At 34.9% G+C, this 21,262-nt stretch overlaps 4 protein-coding genes across 4 annotated transcripts; 2 read left to right on the top strand and 2 right to left on the bottom strand.

Moving 5' to 3' along the window:
- The first annotated feature begins 655 nt into the window (after positions 1-655).
- LOC143617970 (phytoene synthase 2, chloroplastic) lies at positions 656-4,810 on the top strand. The gene is made up of 6 exons (XM_077090346.1): positions 656-1,095; positions 1,201-1,251; positions 2,440-2,612; positions 2,750-2,985; positions 3,585-3,777; positions 4,504-4,810. Exons 1-6 carry the CDS (start codon positions 657-659, stop codon positions 4,687-4,689), a joined length of 1,278 nt encoding a protein of 425 aa, XP_076946461.1. The 5' UTR covers position 656; the 3' UTR covers positions 4,690-4,810.
- Positions 4,811-11,045: 6,235 nt separating this feature from the next.
- LOC143617979 (ras-related protein RHN1-like) lies at positions 11,046-13,800 on the top strand. Its single transcript, XM_077090351.1, has 8 exons — positions 11,046-11,127; positions 11,203-11,280; positions 11,367-11,534; positions 11,885-11,933; positions 12,022-12,095; positions 13,050-13,143; positions 13,254-13,354; positions 13,629-13,800. The coding sequence occupies exons 1-7, from the start codon at positions 11,089-11,091 to the stop codon at positions 13,352-13,354; spliced, it is 603 nt and encodes a 200-aa protein (XP_076946466.1). The 5' UTR covers positions 11,046-11,088; the 3' UTR covers positions 13,629-13,800.
- A 248-nt stretch (positions 13,801-14,048) lies between these two features.
- On the bottom strand, positions 14,049-15,614 carry LOC143617978 (uncharacterized protein At1g65710-like). Its single transcript, XM_077090350.1, has 2 exons — positions 14,724-15,614; positions 14,049-14,652 (listed from the first exon to the last, which is right to left on the bottom strand). The coding sequence occupies exons 1-2, from the start codon at positions 15,612-15,614 to the stop codon at positions 14,086-14,088; spliced, it is 1,458 nt and encodes a 485-aa protein (XP_076946465.1). The 3' UTR covers positions 14,049-14,085.
- A 3,946-nt stretch (positions 15,615-19,560) lies between these two features.
- On the bottom strand, positions 19,561-21,032 carry LOC143617975 (uncharacterized). Its single transcript, XM_077090349.1, has 4 exons — positions 20,896-21,032; positions 20,754-20,829; positions 20,398-20,570; positions 19,561-19,859 (listed from the first exon to the last, which is right to left on the bottom strand). Exons 1-4 carry the CDS (start codon positions 21,009-21,011, stop codon positions 19,784-19,786), a joined length of 441 nt encoding a protein of 146 aa, XP_076946464.1. The 5' UTR covers positions 21,012-21,032; the 3' UTR covers positions 19,561-19,783.
- Between the last annotated feature and the right edge of the window lie 230 nt (positions 21,033-21,262).

Raw genomic sequence — 21,262 nt, 5'->3', positions numbered from 1 at the left:
AATAAAACCGACCCTCATTCCTCTCTCTTTCACGTCACGTGCTTCCGTATACTTTATACAAAGTATGCAATGGGGGCCAATGCTCGTCTCTCTTTAATTGGATATATAATAAAGGGATTTTATTTTAATTTTATAAGTTTTGTGCTAGAATGATCTTGAAACCAAACTACACATGTGGTGACTGTCCAAATCGAGTTTTTTATAACGAGTGGACTAAAAATAGGCAGCACCCACCCCCCAAACTAAGAAGAATTTGGGTTTTTGTCCCACTTATTATTTTATTCTAATCCTCCTCCTCCTCATTTCCCTTTACTCTCATCCATCCATAGATCCATACTCTCATTCATCCTGCACTGTTCCATTTGTGTTCATAACTTTATATTCAACACCAACCCTTCATTCCCATCACAAGATACTCCAAACCCAGTTCAAATTTGTTCAAATTCGGACCAAATTTCCAACCTTTGTGGGAAATTCATCATCTTTCCACTAAATGTGAAGGGGGTTTTTGTTCTTTTTATTAAAAAAACAACCTTTTTAGTGCTATGTGTTCTCTACACGCACAAAGAAACTAGTTACAAGCCTACAACAATCTTTATTCACAGCACCAAAATTGTTATTGTTCCATTCAAGAACCACCCACCCACCTACCCACCATGTCTGTTGCTCTGATTTGGGTTGTTTCCCCTAATTCTGAACTCTGCAACAGATTTGGATTCTTGGAGAGTACAAAGTTTGCAGCTTTATCAAAACCAAGAGCCCTTTTGAGGGCTGGCAAGACTAAGAATCATAAATGCAAATCCAGCTACATGAATGCAGATTTGATGGGGTTTTGGGGATTGGATAATGGGAAAAAACCGGGTTTGATATCGAAGGTGGTGGCGAACCCGAGTGGCGAATTGGCGGTTTCGTCCGAGCAGTTGGTTTATGATGTGGTTTTGAAGCAGGCTGCTTTGGTTAAAGAGCAGATGAAAGTTAAGGAGGATGTTGAGGTGAAACCAGATATTGTGGTTCCTGGGACACTTGGTTTGTTGAGTGAAGCTTATGATAGGTGTGGTGAAGTTTGTGCAGAGTATGCTAAAACATTTTATTTAGGTTGGTTGATTAGTTTTGTTTTTGTTTTTATTATTAATATTTTTTGGAGTTATTTGATAGTATTGTTTGGAACTTTGGATTAACTGAATTATGTATTGTTTATAGGAACACTGCTAATGACACCCGAGAGGCGAAAAGCGATATGGGCGATTTACGGTGAGGGTCTTTATCTGTTATGTTGATGAATTATAATAAAACGTTTGTTTGATTAGTAATTATTTAAGAATTCAAGAACACAAAGATCAGCTTGAAAAAAATATCTTGTGTTCATGGTGATAACTCGGAGATTGAGGGGCCTCATTTTTTTCTCCATATGCAGATTCAAGAGAAAAGATTGGTGCAACAGACGCCTTTTCCTTACTTTAAATCTTAACTCTTGATGTTTGGTTGTTAGATGTGATTATGTGAAGATTTTTTAATTTAATTAAAGTCATTTTTAAGATAATTACCTACTTTCTTGGTCAACTTAAAGTCTAGGTGTGCCATGATACCAGTTTTCCACTAATTGGTAGATATCACACTAGAAAATCTGTGATTCATCTTTGACTTTTGTGTTTGACCTGGCTTAATTATTTTAAATAGAATATTTGGTTTTGAGTCTAATCTAATACTTTTCAAATGCAAAATTGATATGGATTCTATTTATATGAATCTAGGTATTTGTGTACAAGAACGCGTATTTATGGAGTTTCAGTTTCTTTTTTCGGGTTAATTGCACCAGATAGGTCAAAGTATATCACCTATCAAAACTGAAAGTTAACTTGTTTGACTTTGACCAGATAGGTCAAAGTATATATTTTCTGTGGAGCAAAGGAAGTAGGCTCTTTGATACTTAATGATCTTGAAACCTTTGCACCCTTACATAACGGGTTTGCTATAGAAACACCATCCCTAACAGTGTAGACCAGCATGCCTATCAAATCATACGGACTGTACGATGTCAAATGACTCAAATCAACTCTGCACACTAGAGCCTGTCGGACGAAACATGGTCATGCATGTCGTATGACTTTGTCGGTGGTCTCATCACTCATGTCTTTGCCAGTCAAAAACATTATATGGGTCGTATGGTTTGCCTCTCATACGACCCATACCATTTGGCCCAACCACTTTTCCCTATCATATGGGCCCGCATGACCATTTTCTTCTTGTCACACGACCTCATATGACTACTTACTCTTTCTCATATGGCCCTTATGACAGTCAGTGGTGTCTGGATAGTTTTTTAGTGGTGTTTGTTTACTTAATATCTTATGATAAATCAAGTGGATGCGTTGTTAAAAACGGGAAGTGGTCAACGGCTTCATGTTTGACTTTATATTTTTGGTTTGTTTCTTGAAACAGTGTGGTGTAGGAGGACTGATGAGCTTGTTGATGGGCCAAATGCATCACATATAACACCCAAAGCTTTAGATAGATGGGAATCAAGGCTTGAAGATCTCTTTAACGGTCGCCCGTTTGACATGCTCGATGCAGCTTTATCTGACACCGTCTCCAAGTTCCCAGTTGACATTCAGGTCAGAGTTCACAAATTTTATAAAGTAGGCACAATTTGTCAGTAGGGTCAATCTGACCCGTTTTGGCTAGTAACCTAATTTGCGAATGAATCATTTTGCTGCATATGTTGTTAATAGTTTTCTTGATTGGTTTGCAGCCTTTTAAGGATATGATTGAAGGAATGAGGATGGACCTTAGAAAGTCTAGATACAAGACTTTTGATGAGCTTTATCTGTATTGCTATTATGTGGCGGGTACAGTCGGATTAATGAGTGTTCCTATAATGGGAATTGCTCCTGAATCTCAAGCAACAACTGAAAGTGTATACAATGCTGCTTTGGCTTTGGGGATTGCTAATCAACTCACCAACATCCTACGCGATGTCGGAGAAGAGTACACCCTTTTTTCTAATTTTTCTATATTTTTTTAATGCTTTAGTTTTGAGTTTTGAGACAAACGGATTATATTCAATGAGTTTGAAACGTAACAAACAAAATCTTGATGGTCACTTGATATTTATATCAATTACCTAAATAGCAAGTGTCCGTGTCATTGTATGACAAAAGTTTTTGACTTTGAAAGATTGATCAAAACAATTTAATATGATTTTGAACATTTTCAAGTAAATATTGATCTGGGCATTGAAGTTTGTGTATCAAATTTCAACATTCTTTAAGAAAATCTTGATCACATCTTTGATTGCAAGAATTTGACTTTTTGCTCAAAGAGGCCAACTTTTATAGCATATACCATAAATAGTAAGCATAGTTCTTATGATGTGGTTATAATTTCAACATTTTCAAGAAAATCGTGATCCGGACATTGAAGTTCGTATCGAATTTCGACGTTTTCAAATAAATCTTAACCAGAACATTGAAATTTGTAGCAAAAACTATCTTTGAATGCATGAGTTTGAATTTTTGGTCAAAGAGACTAATTTTTAGAGTAAGTATACATGCATAGTTCTTATGATGTGGTTGATTTTGGTATAGTGCAAGAAGAGGAAGAGTGTATCTACCACAAGATGAACTAGCACAAGCAGGATTATCAGATGAGGATATATTTAACGGGCAAGTAACCGATAAATGGAGAAACTTTATGAAAAAGCAGATCAAGAGGGCAAGATCCTTCTTTGATGAAGCACAACAAGGTGTCACACAGCTAAGCTCGGCTAGTAGATGGCCGGTAAGTATCTAATAACTTAATCTTGTTATTCGGGCAATCATACGCTCACAAAAAACTTGAGCTTAACATTCAAAGTCCCTCTGGCTAAATGAGATTTGCATTTGGGTTTTAGTATAAATGGGTTCAGGTCAGTTTTGGGTAGAACTCAGTAACATGTTTGGCTAAACATGTCGTGTTCGGGTCAACTTGACGGTTTCGCGGATTGACATGTTTAACCCATTTATTATTATTATTGTTTAACCCATTATGTGTAGTTTATGCTAAACTTTGAAAGCTAAAAATAAAACTGACATAAGATTATATAATTAAAATGTAATTGTTTTATGTACACTTTAAAATTTTGATCGTAAAATGGTAATTTTGAAGAACTATTATGCAAAAAGAAAATCAGGTTACAGGGTTCATGTTTGTGTCAACTCACGAATACGCCTACTGCGTCTGGGTTCACATGTTTGACACGATTTTTGGGTTTGTGTCGGGTTGCACCCACCAACCCACAAATACAACTTGTTTAGCACCCCTAAAGGCCATCTATCCAGCGGAAGCGATTTTAGGGGGATGTTTGTATTTGTGTTTTGGAATTGATTTTCACAATGATCGGTTCTCTAAACATTATTTGATTATTACAACGTCAAACAACATCTCATGATTATTCAAAGTCACAGAGTTTCTTGGAAACATGCATCAAAACACATTATAACTAAATATGATCTTGGTTATTATTAGGTGTGGGCATCGCTGTTATTGTATCGTCAAATCTTGGATGAGATTGAAGCGAATGATTATAATAACTTCACCAGAAGGGCTTATGTAAGTAAACCCAAGAAGCTGGTTTCTTTGCCGATTGCATATGCGAAGTCACTTGTTCCTCCATCAAGAAATGGAACTCCGTCAAAGACCATGGATTTATAGATATATCATATATACATACTCTATATTATAAAATCCTAGGAAATAGTAACGGTGAATATCTGTAAATTTTATGTTAAATGTTGTAATATGAATAACTGATGTTGATGAAATCAGATGTAGAATAGCCTTTTGCTTTCTCTAAAGCTATAAGCATTAAACAAAACTGAATTCAAGCTTTACTAAATTTCATTCCACTTTAATAACATATAATTACAGTTTTTTCTTCTTCACATGCATTTGAAGCTGAATTTCAAGCATAAAAACTAGAAAACGCAAAAAAAGAAAAAAAAACAAAGAAAACTAGCAGTGCTTCGGTGACTTTCTCTGGGTTATCGGTTCGAGTCTCGTTTGTGACAAAATGCCATGTGCGAGCTAGGGGTTTTACCACAGTGAATTCGGGCAACGGGTTTCCCTTATTGGTGACAAGTCGAGTTACTAGTGTTGTATGCAATCGCATTGCAGATGGATGTACCTGGATGACCGGATGAACTTTGTTGGTTATTAATAAAAATAAAGCATATGATTGGTGGATGGGTTTTCAATTATATTAAAGTAATGAACAGGTGGATGGGTTAGGGTGGTCATTGGAGTAACATTTACGTTGAGAACAATGAAACTTTGAATACTATATTTGGGTTTTCGGCATTAAATGTCAGTTTGAATGATGCGAAACAAATGCTACCAAGGATGCAAAACTTTATTTAATTAGAGAGCCCTAAGAGCCTTAACAAACTTGCACGTAATGGTGGAACAAATAAAGACGGCTAGGTTGTATGTTGTAGTTTAACTAAAAAGATAGTTAAAACGCTAAATCACTCCTACATAGACAGTGGAGTTTTTAATTTATTTATCCTAACTAGCGCGTTATGTTTTAACTTGGTTTAATTTTAGATTAGTTCTTGTGAAACATATATATCCATATCTATGATATAATTTGTTAATTTTAAAATTATTACTTACTAAATAAAATTAAAATAAACAGATAAATTAATAACAAAATGAACATTACATAATATATATTTTTTAAATACATCACTAAACATCATTTTTTTAATTCTCTTTCAATGATTCAGCCGACCAAATGGTCACTCCCGTAAGATAAGTGGTGTTAAGTGGTGTTAGTCAAGGTTTTAAAAATCTTTTCTCTCAATCGCATCTTTATACACCTAATTGATTTTGTTTCATGTTTCAAGTCGTGTATTGCTCGTATCTATAATACAACAATAATATTTATACGCTTTTATTAGCTTATCAAAATAATATTTACATGATTAATATATCAAAGATGTTTACAAGAAAATATATTACTCTATATTACATTTAGAATTCACGCTAACTTCACGCCCTCCGTTTTTTAAGCTTTTTATTTATTTTTAATTCTATATTATTATTTTGACCATTTCGTTTTCAATTTATACCAAGTAACCGCCATGTTTTCCGCCAACCGACGCAACTTAACGGTGGCAGTTTCTAATCAAGGAAACGGACAGGTTACGGTGGCTGGTGGTGGTTTCCGTTACGTCTTTAACTGCCGTTCACATTTACAAAACGACGGTTAGGACATATGGCATCGCATCGTTTCATCAAGAGAGAAGGCGACGGTTGATTCACTATATAAACAGTACCAGTCCTCACACCAATTACAGCCGTGAATCGTATCTCTTTTCTTTTCCCCTCTTTCTTTCGTGTTCCCGTAATCGAACCCCAATTCCATCCCTCCGTAGAAATCGTTTAATACAAAGAATGGGTTGTTATTGAACTGCTACCAAACCCGCCTCTTTCTTTTTTGCGATTAATGTAATCATCGTACTCTTAATTTGTTGATTAATTACGTTATGTGATTAATCGTATGAATATGATGTCATTTTCATTTTTACTTTTTCTTTTTGCAAATTATATTATTTGTGTCCAAGTCATTACATAATCTCCATAAATTTGTGCATAACATGACTAAAATGGTATAGTATTGCTTTGTCAATCGGCAAAGGACATAGCCTGTGTATGTGTACATATTCCACTCAATTCGTGACTCAAATGGTACCATAAAATCAATATTAATTTGAAACTTTGGTATTTTAATTAATCAACAAAAGATTATGCTAGGGTTTATATTTTGTATACCGTATGAATATATATGCGGATGATGGATTTCAAATCTATAGCCCCAATAAAATAATCTAATTCTAATGAGAAACATTCATGCATAGTTTCATTCTATTGCATGGTTTTGTATTTTGAGATTAGTTTTCTTAAACCCTTTTAATTAATTCCAGTTCATTGTATGGTTTTACTAAATAAGTAATGTTCATGTTAACACAACCTGAATTATATGAATAAATATGTGGTGCGGATTTTTAACACAAATTAATGAATTCAATTCTTTGTAACTTTGTTAAAGATTTAAATATAACATATTGTACTACACAATATATGTTAGTATGTATATATTTTTAATGGAAGGAGTACAATTGTTGGTTTTATATCGAATTGTTTTATGCTTATGTTTAAAATTCTGATGTACATAAAAATTCTAAAATTTTTTTACAAGGTTAATGCATTAGGATAGAAGTTATTGTTAAAGGTTCTTAATCTATTTCTTGGGTTAATATTGCAGTTAAGTGTTTTTTGTGACCACCTTTGGTTTGGTTTTAGACACGTTTGTGTGTTTTTTGTTGTCCTATAAAGTATGAAAGATAAACAGCGCTCAACGTCTAGAAAGATATCAATTAGAGAGAACTATCCCTACATCTCCTTTTGTTTTACATTCTTCATCGGATAAGTCATCACAAAACGGTGATTGTGAAGATGCACAGTTTTGGTATGATGATCGTCTCAAGTCATCTTCCACTTCGCACCGAAACAAAGATAACCAATGTTGTAAAAGTGGCCGAGTTCAATTTGACTTCTATATGTAGCAAATATTATTGTCAACTATTGTATTCTAAATTTGAATGTAAAACTAAATAAACCGAACACAAAATACACCGCCGCAACGCCCAGGGAACAATACTAGTATACTACATTTGCAATTAACATTTTTAATAAAATGTTAAAAGAGATCATAAGCATAAGAGATTGAACCGTTCTTGCCCTTTTTACACACTCATTTTTTTAAGTAAATTTTAAGGTTTATTGGATATAGATCCAAAATCAAAATTCAAATGAATTTATTTACCAGTTAAATATATCTGATCTTGAGTGTATTAAAATCTTGATTAGGTGCGAGGAAAATGAAAGAGGAACAACTTAAAAGATGTGACATCTTTTAAACCGTTAAAAAGATGGAAAATTAACTTGAGTTTGTAAGATTATAAAAAAACTTCCATCACCAAAAATATTACACAACTTTTTTTTTTTTTTTTTGGAACGACCAACTAAGTAACGTCGGGTACTCTGTACGCGCCCCCCAATGGCTAAAGGTAGCCCGAGTCGGCCACGAGTCCGGACGGACGAAGCCCCTAGCGGTCCACCTATTGAGGGATTCCCCGGATAAAACCCAACCCCACACCCGCCAAACGGCACGACAGCTAGGAGCTGGTAAACCGGGTGAGATCAGAACTCGAACCCTGGCAAGCTAAGGTCATCTCTCATATCTCCCATATAAATTGGTGATAGTAAGGTTTGATCCCCCTACCTCTCACTAGTAAAGTAAGTGCTCTACCATTGAGCCACAACCAATTTATTATTACACAACTTTTTGGATAGAAGTTTTTAAGAAATACAATAAGGAGTTTTCTTTTTTACTATTATACGGGTATCAATTTCTGGTAAAATATGCAAGTAACTATGTTTCGGATTTCGTTAATAGATAAGTTGTTTTTGAGTTGACTTAGGGTGTGTTTGGGATTTCTTATTTTCCTCTCCTTGTGACTTATGATGGTTGAATAAGTCATTTTTGTGTTAAAAAAGTGTTTAGGAATACACAAGGCTTTTTCCAAATCTCCTTATCAACAAAGCCAAAATAAGGGTTTTCAATAAGTTGGAGTTTGTTAACTTATCTTCTTATATGATTATAATACCCATTACACCCTTCTAAGTTCCATTTCACCCAACTTATTCACTTATACAAAAATATCCTTTTTAGTCATTTTACATCTAAAAAAACAACTTATTGTCTTATGTTAATCCAACCACTTTTTTGAAAACTCCTTATTAGAAAGCTATAAGACCTTTTTAACTTATCATAAAAAGGCCTTTTTACCAACCGGTTTAAATAAGCAGGCCACCAACTAACTCATTTATGACTGCTTTAATCAATATTCTACAACCATCAACTCATTAACAAGTTACAACTTGAATATTATGTACACCCACCAGCTCGTTTAACACATTTAGATAAATTGGGTTAAATGAGCATTGGGTTACATGATTTTTATGTGCGTGTGAGTTAGCGTTGATATTCTTTTTTACATGTATAAAATAAAGAGTTGTGCTCGGATTGAACCATTAAACCCAATAATTAGCCCGAAACCCGTCCGTCAGACATGACTAAGGATGACAAATGATACTCAAACCCGATGGAAATACTCGAAGCCCAAAACATCCGGGACATGTATAGGGTCAAGTAAACGGGTATGGGATGACTGGATGAGTATGAATGTGATGATATACATAATTTTCAGTGTTCTTTTTTGTTTTAAAGATATGTGGCATATAATATAACCATTATATTTTTTAGCTTCTACCACCCCAATTTATAGTATATCTATCTACACTTTTAATAAAAAACAACCATTTTTTTAGGTGTCGTCACCACATTAACTCTCACAAATTTTAAATATTATTATTCATTTAATAAATAATATAAATTTAATAAATATATTTTAAAGAAAATATCTCAAATTAGTTTTTAAAAGTCAAGTATATCACAAAATTAAAATTTTAAAAATCTCAATAATTTTTAGTTTCCTTAAATATTTAAATTTTAACGAAATATATCCCAAAATTAAAAATTAAAAAATCTCAATAACTTTTAGTTTCCTTACATTTAAATTTTAATTATTTTTGTTCTATTGACATTTTATTTAACATTTTGTTATATGTTACGTTTTTTAAAAAACTCGTGTAGTCACAAAGAAACACAACAAATAATGTCAGTTAATCAACTAATTGATTATTTTTAAATTGTTGTAAATTGTATTGTGCAATGACTTTGTATTACAATGTATGATAAGTATATTGTTAAAGTGAGTTTTGTTTATTTATTAAATATTTTATTTAAATTAATTGTCAGTGTAGTATACGGGTCTCAAGCTAGTACAATATAAAATATACACAATTTTTATGAAGTATACATGGACATGATATACCAGGTAGTATATACCAGAAACACATGGTTATTGTCCAATACCCGACAAGTAACTACTCAACAGGTACCTAATGGGTATTAGGGCAAACATGAGACATGCTATTGTAATCGGATTTGGGTTAAGATCATTTAAACTCGTTCCAAATCCAACCTTTACCAACCTAACCATGACCGATACCCTTACTTTGATACAATACTTTTATGTATTCATTATAAATGAATAAAATCTTACAATAAAAAAGTATTAGAATATGATCTCAGTTTTTCTTTGCAATATAGTCATCTAGTCGGAAGATCGAAAATAATAATGAATTCATCTAGAACCATCTACTTCAAAGTGGCACTTTTTAAAAATAAAAAAGTGGTACTTCGAAAAAAATAAAAGAAGAAAGAAAGTTTTACTTTTGAATTCATAGGATATAAACGGCCATTAAAAAAAAAGTGTCACAACATGCATATAATTTCTAAAATTTTAAGATCAAAACTATTCCATCATGTGATTGTGATTAACTTTTTTAATAACAAGATTATACATAGATTTAAAAGGTGATTTCGAAACAACAATACAAATTTTATTTATTTATTTAGATATGTTTTTTCTCTCTTTATTTTAAATATGTTTATTTGATGAAACTATTTTGTATGTTTATATCCGGACTCCGGTACAGTTATGAACCTAACTAATACTGACCAAATAAACATCATGTTAAATATGTCTTTTTAATTATAAGCTACACGAATATGGCTACTATTTTAAACGTCCAATAATTTATTTTTCAGATTTAGTGTCAATACCGTAACATACATCCATAATCAGTACCCATCAAATTAGTCATAAATTATGCATGTACCAATATTTTTATAAACATTTACAAATTTACTTAACCAATATCAACCAAATTCACTAAACACTTTTCCATGTTTCCGAATGCGCGTATTAGTACTATACTTTATAGGGAGGCATCTTTCTTGTTATTGTTTGCGCCACATTTCTTTTTCTTTTTCTTTTTCCCCAACTTCTCACGTCTCTTGTCTTGTCTGGTCTTCCTGCAAACCAAAAACCCCTCTTTTCTTTTGATCAATCAATCAATATGGCAACCATCGGCCACAATAATCTCAATGCAAAACTGGTAATCACTCATCTTCTATCTCAATCCATCACTCTATTATTCAATTCTATTTCATTTTACTCCAACAACTTCTAGGTTTTGCTCGGAGACATGGGAGCTGGTAAATCAAGTCTCGTTCTACGCTTCGTCAAAGGCCAATTTCTCGAATTCCAGGTCGGTTTTTTTATTTTATTGTATTGTATTTTGATTTTGACTTTCTAGGGTTTGACTTTGATGATCGGTTGTTTGCTGTGATGAAGGAATCGACGATTGGGGCGGCGTTCTTTTCGCAAACCCTAGCGGTGAATGATGCCACGGTGAAGTTTGAGATCTGGGATACTGCGGGTCAAGAGAGGTATCATAGTTTGGCCCCTATGTATTACCGAGGCGCTGCGGCTGCGATTATTGTCTACGATATTACTAGCGCGGTACGCTTGTTATGTGATAGTTTAAGCTTCATTAGAATTATGTTTATAACTGGTTGTAGATGTCCCGCCTAGGCGTCTGATTAGTTGTTAACAAATTCGGTCAAAGTTTAATATTTTATATGTAAAATTTGGTATGTATACGTATATTTGAAAATTTTACATATAAATTGCAATCCGCTTACTCGTTAGTCTCTAACCTACTGTCTGACTAGCGCCTAGTGATTTCTTCGAAACTGTTAGTAAGAGGTTAATTGTATGTCAAGTTGGATTGTTTTCTTTTTTAAGGTTTTGTTATTTTTTTATATGTGTTTGGAAGTTGAATTGACTTGCTGTTTGTATGACCATTTTAGGAGTCGTTTACGCGGGCTAAGAAGTGGGTGCAAGAGCTTCAAAAACAAGGTGAGCATCTTTAGTTTTTGTTAGAAAAGTCTAGAAGGGATTTTAGTTTGTTAATTATCAAAACAAGGTTTGTGTGTGTCGTGTACAGGTAATCCTAACATGGTTATGGCACTTGCTGGAAACAAAGCTGATCTGGAAGAGAAGAGGAATGTGACAGCAGAAGTACGTATCTCTTTTTCTGTTTTTGCTCGTGTGAATTTTACTTTCTTTGTTGTTCATGCTAGGAGATAACATTAAAGCAAACTTATATATTATTAATAGACTGGTCACTAAAAATGTTATTTAGTTATACTTCATTCTATAATTTTGCAGACTTGTTTTTACATTTTTCTATGAATAAACATGACAGATGAGACTCTCTTTGTGTATTTTCTGTACATTGTAGCTTTCCCTCAAGTAATATTAACATCTGCAAATACATCCAAATCTTGACAGCAAGGGACATGCCTCTTTATTTTCATGTCACTACAACATGCTCTATATTATACATTAAATATATTATCCAAACTAACTGTTCTACTTCTACCCATGTCACATGAATCATAGCCATTTGAAAGTTGATGAACACAAATTTCTTTTCATTTTATTGATCCAACTTAATTGAGGTGCTAAATTCTAGAAGTACTCATGCCTTTGTCATCTTGTATTGTCGGTCAATGAGAGAAACACAACTAATTGTAAATTATAATATAGATCTATAAAACTTAAAAGGGTGTTTAGTTAGATTTCAGATTTTTTAACTTTGAATAGGAAACTAGCCTTTTTGTTTTTAAAAGAGTTGCTTCCTATAATCTAAATTTATTAACTCGCATGATTACTCGACCTGTCGGTTTAACTAGCATGCAAAGCTGTACCACACCCATCTGTCCAATAATAATTGCAAGATTGGACATTGCTTGCAAATTTATAATATTAAGTTTACTAACCACGCGTCTAATTGCTTAAAGTACTATTATATTTATCTTCTGCTTGTTTAAGTACATGTTTTGGACCCAATACATCACATCTATGTTCTTGATGGTTACTGTAAGAGTATGTAGACTTAACCCATATCAATGTAACATGTTGATTGGGTTGAAAACTAGTCAGGTATTCACATGCTTAATTAAAATGCAGGAGGCTCGTGCATATGCGGATGAAAACGGTCTTTTCTTCATGGAGACATCTGCCAAAACTGCTGCTAATGTTAATGACATATTTCATGAAATAGGTAAGCACACTTTAATGTTTGGAAGTCATGTAAAGTTGCACTTTTTATTAACTACCCTTGTATTGATTTTATCATATTCTGATATGGTACTATTGTGCTGTTTGAAACAGCCAAGAGACTCCCTAGAGCTCAACCTACTCAAAACCCAGCTGGTATGGTTCTTGTGGACAGACCTGCTGAAGGGGCCCGTGCTGCATCATGCTGTTCATAAGTAAATTTTCTTATTTTCATTCGATCTACTTTATGCAGTTTTGTTTTAAACTAAACCCGAATAGCATGAAAATTTGGTATCGAGATTCATTGGTTCATAAAGAATCCATGTTCTAGGTGTATCAAAAAACATTCTTTTTACTTGAAAGGATAACACAATAAGTTGGTCATGGTGATTTCTGATTACCCTTGGGCGTTTGAATGATTGAACATTAAATAAGTAAATTATGCTTGCATATTATACCAGCCAGATGATAACTTAACCCCGTTGGCAGGTATGTCGCTTAACTGTAACTATGATGAATACGTGTGGAAGCAGCCTACAATCTCGTGGAATCCGGACATTCTCTATTATCTGATAAAAGATTGTAAATTTGTGACGTTTGGTGGCATTTCTTGTTTGAACTTGTAAATGATGACGTGTATGAGTAATTCTTGTTATAAAGATGGTATTGTGTTGGTGTTCTAACAGATGGTGAGTTGTATACGCTACCTGTCGAGGTCATCTTGTAAACGATGCCATCGTGTTCATAGACCTTAAACAAGTCAATATACCATATCCTAGTTCTAGTATTAAAAAGGTCAATGTTAAAGCGATGTTTTTTCCTTAAAATGTGCAAACAGTACAAGGCGGAGAAACAAGAATCATAGTTCTTATGAGATTAAAAACACGAGTCAAATACATTAAAGCAGTTGCAAGTGTGCAACAAGCAAAACAAACTGACAAATCAATTATATTGAACCAATAGTGGCATTCTTAGGCAGCGAGTAAGCGCTTCTGCCTTGACTGCTTAGTCTCCCACGCCCTATTCCATTCCTCGGATACTCACTGCTCTTCTCAAAATCTATATTCGACCGTGATTTAGAAGTCCAGCAATCAGCCGAGTCACCTGAACTTGGCTCCCAAGAAGACGACATCCAACTCAGTTGTTGACTACCCGCAAAGCTATTGCTCCCTGATGATTCCTGTTCTTCAGTATCTGCATCACCACCGCGACTACCTCTTCTAACGGTCACATACTTGTGCAGACTGGGCTCCATTATGTCATCACTAACCGCCTTGAGTTGCTGATCATTGGTGTCGGTGCACGCCTTGCTGATACAAGTGGATGGCTTTTTGTGGAAGTTTTGGATGTCTTCAAGTAATAAACTAGCATAGGATGGTGGGTTTGGCTTCGGGCTCGGGTTGATTAAAGTCTCCGGGCTGATGTTTAGCTCTCGAGATAACCGTGAAGATCGGGTTCTTGATACAATTTGTTCGGTTTTGTTGGTCATCATCGTCTTCTCACCGATTGGTTTCTGCAAACAACAAATTATGAGAAAACCAAAAAATCTTTTAAACATAAGATAAAATTGAGCTGTATGCTTACTTTGCTGCCCGGTTGCTCGGGCCCGACAACATTGGTATCGATCTCACCCAACGGGTTCCTCCGGTAAGGCGAATTGCCTCGACTCAATGTCAATGGCTGCGGGTGATTCTCATTCAAAGCCCTAACATTGGCAGCTCGGGAGATCGCATCTACCGCTGCCTCACCAGCGGTTTGCTTCACTTGAGTCTTCTTCACTACACCAGCAGCAACCTCTCCGGTGCCAGTCTTATCGGTGGCAGGGACCGACACCATCTTCCCAGGTAGACTGCTACCGCTGGTAGCAGCTACATTGGCAGTAGCATTAGGAACTGGTGATTCGGATCGTCGATTCGGGGATCGACTCGCCCGCCTTCCACCGGTCCCGCTTCCTCTTTCTTTGCTACCGGATCTTTCGCGGCTTCTTCTCCGCGAAGACGGAGACGAAACCCTCGGCTCCCGTTGCTGCCGTTGAGTCTCACCATCCACCACCACCACCACTGCCACCTCATCATCAAAATCAAAACTCCTCTTGGAGCCCGAATACCTCCGGCCACGAGTCAGCGTCTCACCACCAGCTGGATTGACGCCGGAGGAGCTCCGGCTAAGCCTACCACACTGAATAAGAATCGCATCCACCTCTTCTTTCGAACAACTAGAAGTTCTGACCGGCGCACCAATAGATCCGACTGAGTCGGTTATAGCTGATTTTGAACAATCGGAATCAGGGGTTTTGTTCGATTGATCCGGGTGTCTATCAGTTTCATGACTTTTTGGATTTTTGACCATAAGCCCATCTTTGTTTAGGGTTTGTGGTTGTGTAGGTGAAGCAACAGTGGGGCTGTTGTTTTTCTCCGGCGGTGTGGGTTTAGAAGTGATTTGGGTATCATCAGTCTTGCTGCAACAAGCACCCATTTGTGTGTTGTGGTGAGAGAGAGGAAGGATAAAGTAAAATAAAAGGTTGGATGAAGGAAGAAGGATAAAGAAAGAAAGAATTCAAATTTTGATTAAGGAAAATTCCTAAAATAGTCTTTTTAGAGAGAAGATTATCAAAATAGTCCTTTCTTTCTTAAAATAATTTAAAATTTGGACCGGGAAGATGTGTTGGAAAAAAATAATAATAATGAGGGATCGGTCCAAATTCTGAAGGAAAGTAAAGCAGCAGACGGGATATTGGAAAATAATGAAGTTAAAGTTCAAATTATTTTGTAATCTTGGAGCAAAAGTCCAAAATTTTCCAAAACTTTTTCTTTTAAAAAAACCGTCTTGAAAGACTGTTTTTTTATGTTTCCTACCTTTCCCGTCCATATTTTTAAATTCTAGAAAAAAGAGATTTTGAAATCTCGTATTAAGAGACGCATTTATGATGAATTTGTTCTTAACAGACGAGATTCTTTCTTTCTTCCAGCCTTCATGCTACACACACACTTATACATACATACATACATACATACATATATATATATATAATATGTAAACATATATATATGTATATATAAATTCCGTATATATATGTATGTATACGTGTGTGTATATTCCGTATATATATATATATATGTATATGTATGTATATACATACATGTATATATGTGTGTGTGTATATACATATATGTATACATACATATACATATATATATGATGTATATATAATTCCGTATATATATGTATGTATGTGTGTGTATAATTCCATATATACATATATGTATGCATACATACATATACATACACATATATATATACACATATATACATATATACGGAATTTATATATATATGTATGTATAAGTGTGTGTGAGTGTAGCATGAAGGTTGGAGAAAAGAAAGAATCTCGTCTGTTAAGAACAAATTCATCCTAAATGTGTCTCTCAAGACGAGATTTCAAAATCTCTTTTTCCTAGAATTTAAAAATATGGACGGAAAAGGTAGGAAATATAAAAAAACAGTCTCTCAAGACGGTTTTTTAAAAGAAAAAGTTTTGGAAAAATTTGGACTTTTGCTCCAAGATTACAAAATAATTTGAACTTTAACTTTATTATTTTCCAATATCCCGTCTGCTACGTTACTTTCCTTCAGAATTTGGACTGGTCCCTCATTATTATTATCTTTTCCCAATGCGTTTTCCCGATCCAAATCTTAAATTATTTTTTAAAAAAAAGGGCTATTTTAGGAATCTTCTTTCTAAAAAGGACTATTTTAGGAATTTTCCACTTTGATTTTGAGTGGGAGTAGCCGTTGTATTATTGGGGTTTCTTCAAGGGTGGAAACTGAAATTTAAGTCACACACATTTTTTGAATTTTTTGTTTTGTTTTTTCTTACCTTTTTATAAATGAGCAAGTTTTACAAGATACCATGTTTTCTTGAGACAAACTTGATTTGATAATAATATACATTTCAACCAATTTGGTTACAAGTTAGAACATTATTCAAGCAACGTGTCACTTCTAACTTATTGAAAATTGTTTTCAGAAAAATTTAGTTAATGTTAATTATGTTGACCGACTAAGATAAACTCAAATTAAATTTCAAGTCATCATAAATTCGTCGTTTCTTCCCCCAAGTTTCCCACTTCATGTAAGGTTGTTTAATCGAAGATATAACCGAATATGTATTGATATTTTTGTTATAAAACTAGTTTGCTCGAGTTGTATATAAGTCGAGTATGAGCACAAATTAACAGAGTGTTTACTGGTCAATATAGTTTTTAGCGTGAGCCGCAGCTAATCTGACCCTACACATGCTACTTTTAACAGTCCTAAAGGCCATGCGGAAGCAAGTGGTGATTCATGGCATAGGTCAACCTAACAAGTCATGTTGTACAAATTCAATCAAACTCCTTTGTAGTACATTAAAAATTACTAATCAACATAAGGAAATCAAGTCCTCACAACCGAAGATGAAATACTAATTAGCTATATGTGGAAGCAAGTTCTCACAACCAAGAATCAAATACATCCTAACCAGTCACATGAACGTAAGTTATTGCAAATCAGAATCCAATACTTTCTGATTAGCCTTTGCTTGCAAGTCTAAGTATATGGCACCCCAAATGTTCAATGATTGTATTTGCTTGTTTTGTGCCTGCCTGCTTGGGTTTACTGCTAGTAATGGTTCTTATCACATACAACATTAGCAATTTAATAAAATGCACTTTCTCGGGTTCTAAACCGGTCCAGTTTGGTCGCACGCTGGTCAAAACCGATTTGGACCAGACCGAATACTAGACACCAATCTAGCATACAGAGAATCCAAACTGGTTAAAACCGGTTAGGGCCAAATCTACAAGCTTTGGACTTTATAACTTTATTTATACTTTATTTAAGTAACAACTCTACTCTTAAAAGTGTGATTCAATTGGACTTTAGCAATAGGATTGCATATTCACACACACACAATATTTAGTTCAAATTCTAAACAATAAAACCAAAACAACCGCCACCATTATCACATTCGCTACTACCGTCGTCTTGAGGGCCACTGTTATCGAGCCATTGTCACGACTGTCAGCCTGTCACGACCACCACCAACACAATTCCCACTACCACCATCTCCATGACACTAGTTGCACAACTGTCATTGTTGTAACCATGATGCCACCTACACCATAGCCACCGCCACCACCTTTCGCTAATGGCCACCGTAGAGCATAAAGTTTGTGAATAACATTAATAGTATTTTTAAAAGACAATTTCAACCCAATCTTATTTTCATCAGAATTTCTTTTAATCTAAGTGATCAAATTAATTCTTTTTTTAAAGAGAGAGCTTTGACCTGAACCTATTTTGCTAGGCTTAATTCAGCACAAACGCCAAACAACATGTGTTCTCGTAGTACTTGATTCCTTAAGATAATCATGATTCACTTTCATATTGAAACAAATCGATGGTACAAACAAATTTTCATTTAGATAAAACCAGGAGAGATTTTTATAGAACGAATATGTATATTTGGTTTCTTTGTTTGCTTACCCTAAAATTGACGACAACTATTTTCAAATAGTTATTTAGGGTCAAGTTAGGATGAAAATGAGTTTTATGTGATTTTCTAAATTTAAAATCTTATGAATTTTCTATGGGAATTGTTTATCAAAATAAAAAATTTTCAACCTTGATCCTAGCTAAGGGGTTGGCACCCCTTGGACCCTACTCATAGGGACGCTACTCTCGGACCCCGCTCATAGGTAGAACCTCATAACTAAAAAGGTTTTACTTCTAAGAACTGTAAGGTTCCTAAATCTTAGACTATCTTTAGTGCTGAGTGCGCTTTTAGTTGTTCTTAACTGTCATGTCATCTATCACATAATATCCTTATAGATCCTTAAAAAACTCAATTTCATTTCCAACCCTACACATATCCTTACACTCTTTAATTTCTAACTCAGCACCTACCCATTACACACAATATTTATATAAAAAAATTTTCATCCCAAATTTTCATGAGGGCACATATTCTTGTGTAAGGGCACTTCTCCTAACGGCAATATCCTCCTACGCTAGGGCCTCCAAGGATTTTTCTTCTAAGGACCTATTAAAGATGTCTTAGAATCAGAATTAAAAAAGAACAGACATGCAGTGCACACTTGTTGACTTGTTTGATATATATTATGATTCACTTTGTCAACCAATCATTCCAATTACACTTAAATCACCGAGGCAGTGCACACTTGTTTACTTGTTTGATATATATTATGATTCACTTTGTCAACCAATCATCCCAATTACACTTAAATCGCCGAAGCAATATCTTGATCAGAATGCTAGATTCAATATTGTTACGATCTCTGTGTTATCCTGAACTATAACTTTCCGTCATTAAATGCATAATAAAACATCATCTCCAACAACAAACAATGGCATTTAGAAGAGGCCATCAAGTCTAAATTTCATAAAACCCAATAATCGCTTGACTATTAAAGGAAGATTACATTGTTCAGCAAATAACTCTAGTTAAAGACAACCGTTTTAGGCTGTCTCCTGAACAACTTATTAATGGCACAATTGCAGTTTCCAACATTAAAGTCTTCTCAAGAACAATACAAATGAAACGAAATCAACAGAGCTATGTTTGGAGTAATTATGGTTCTGAATTACGACCGAACAAGACTAACCCCAAACGATATATTAACAATCACCAACCCCAAAAGTGCAATACCATTAAATCCCCTGCAAACAACAACAATCAAACCAAACTTTACGATTAGGGGTGCAAAAAGAGATGGGATGTGTGTCAGCTACTCAAGATCGAATCGATAAAAAGCTTGAAATTAGCCAAGCCCGAGCCAGAAAACAAAACTCATTTAGTTGTTGAGCCCGAGCTCGAGCCTTGTATGGGAAAGCCGTTTAGGCTCGTGAAGCATTAGCGCCTAGTGTTAGTGTATTTTTAAGTTTTAACTCTTTTATCCTATTGTTAATTTCACATTGCACAGCCAAGCTCGAGCCTTGAGCCGGCATTTGCAGGCACTGCACAATGTGCATACAAGCTCGAGTTGAGCTCTAGCTTGAAAAACAATAAAAAAAACGTGTATATAAATTAATAAATAACAAACGAGCAGAGCCCAAGCCTGGGCTCTTCAACTCACGAGCCAAGCTTAAAAGAAAACGCTTGAAACAAGCTGAGCTCGAGCTCAGCTTATTTACACCCGAATTGCAATCCAAATTGATTGAAACAAGAGTTTACGAGTTGAATGGACAATTGACATACCCGATCGGAAGCCGGCCCTTAGGATCACCGGAGGAGTAACCGGTGAAGTAGAAGAACCGAGCAACCGCGTAAGCTAATCCCAAACCGGTACATATAAGCGGGTGTTTAAGCCCTCCGACCACCGTCAAAACGAAGAATATAGGCAAACTCTCCAACGAATTCTGATGCCCTCTCTGCATTCAAACAATTCAACAACAAATTCATAAAACAAGAAACCGAAAACACACAACACAGGATAATTGAATAACTCCCAATATTATTATTATCAAGAAAATATGACTCAAAAACCTTAATTACACAATAACTTGGTAAAACATATATATACCAAACTTGGCGAAGAAGAAAAGTAATAAAACCTGAATACAGTTGAAGATATTGTAATCCTTGGTGTCTTGTTCGGTAGCATAGAGTTTTGGGTAAAGAACGTTGTACCTGAAAACAAAAGAAACTGTTAGAAGAGGATTGGAAATGAAGGAATAGAGTGTTATTACTACGTACTTCTTTCGGGCTTTGCCGACTTGAATTTGCATGTAGAGGTTGACGAAGTAGTAGGCGACGAGGGTGAGGATGATGTAGCCGTATTCTTTTGGCAGAAGTTCGACTATTCCGGCCATAGTTTTCTCCGACGGTGAGTGAGTTGAATACGAGGATTCTAGACTAACAATGGTGACTTTGTAGGATTCTTTTCTTTTGGTTTGGTTTTATTGGTGATAAGTCCATGGGATTTGAATTGGCTTCAATTGTTTACCTTTGAGTTTAGAATTGTACATGTTTAGCCTTTGAACTATGTTTTTGTTTGTATTTCACTGGAGAAAAAAATTGTAGTAACTTCTTTAGTTGAGGAGTTAGCGGGAACACCTTCACT

Source organism: Bidens hawaiensis, unplaced genomic scaffold, assembly GCF_021521415.1.
Source record: "Bidens hawaiensis isolate Kalapana, Puna unplaced genomic scaffold, B.hawaiensis_p1.1 tig00061225_1, whole genome shotgun sequence".
NCBI classification, from domain to species: domain Eukaryota; kingdom Viridiplantae; phylum Streptophyta; class Magnoliopsida; order Asterales; family Asteraceae; genus Bidens; species Bidens hawaiensis.
This window is presented reverse-complemented; position numbering and strand designations above follow the sequence as displayed.

What these genes read in the sequence shown, in the direction of transcription:
- LOC143617975 (XM_077090349.1), bottom strand. Translation starts at nt 21,011, where the DNA reads ATGGCCGGAATAGTCGAACTTCTGCCAAAAGAATACGGCTACATCATC. An exon ending in GTCGGCAAAGCCCGAAAGAA is followed by an intron (nt 20,830 to 20,895) that starts GTACGTAGTAAT and finishes TTTTGTTTTCAG; the next exon opens with GTACAACGTTCTTTACCCAA. An exon ending in AAGGGCCGGCTTCCGATCGG is followed by an intron (nt 19,860 to 20,397) that starts GTATGTCAATTG and finishes TGTTGTTTGCAG; the next exon opens with GGGATTTAATGGTATTGCAC.
- LOC143617970 (XM_077090346.1), top strand. Translation starts at nt 657, where the DNA reads ATGTCTGTTGCTCTGATTTGGGTTGTTTCCCCTAATTCTGAACTCTGC. An exon ending in CTACGCGATGTCGGAGAAGA is followed by an intron (nt 2,986 to 3,584) that starts GTACACCCTTTT and finishes ATTTTGGTATAG; the next exon opens with TGCAAGAAGAGGAAGAGTGT. An exon ending in GCTCGGCTAGTAGATGGCCG is followed by an intron (nt 3,778 to 4,503) that starts GTAAGTATCTAA and finishes GGTTATTATTAG; the next exon opens with GTGTGGGCATCGCTGTTATT.
- LOC143617979 (XM_077090351.1), top strand. Translation starts at nt 11,089, where the DNA reads ATGGCAACCATCGGCCACAATAATCTCAATGCAAAACTG. An exon ending in AGAGGAATGTGACAGCAGAA is followed by an intron (nt 12,096 to 13,049) that starts GTACGTATCTCT and finishes ATTAAAATGCAG; the next exon opens with GAGGCTCGTGCATATGCGGA. An exon ending in TGACATATTTCATGAAATAG is followed by an intron (nt 13,144 to 13,253) that starts GTAAGCACACTT and finishes TGTTTGAAACAG; the next exon opens with CCAAGAGACTCCCTAGAGCT.
- LOC143617978 (XM_077090350.1), bottom strand. Translation starts at nt 15,614, where the DNA reads ATGGGTGCTTGTTGCAGCAAGACTGATGATACCCAAATCACTTCTAAA. An exon ending in CCGAGCAACCGGGCAGCAAA is followed by an intron (nt 14,653 to 14,723) that starts GTAAGCATACAG and finishes TGTTGTTTGCAG; the next exon opens with AAACCAATCGGTGAGAAGAC.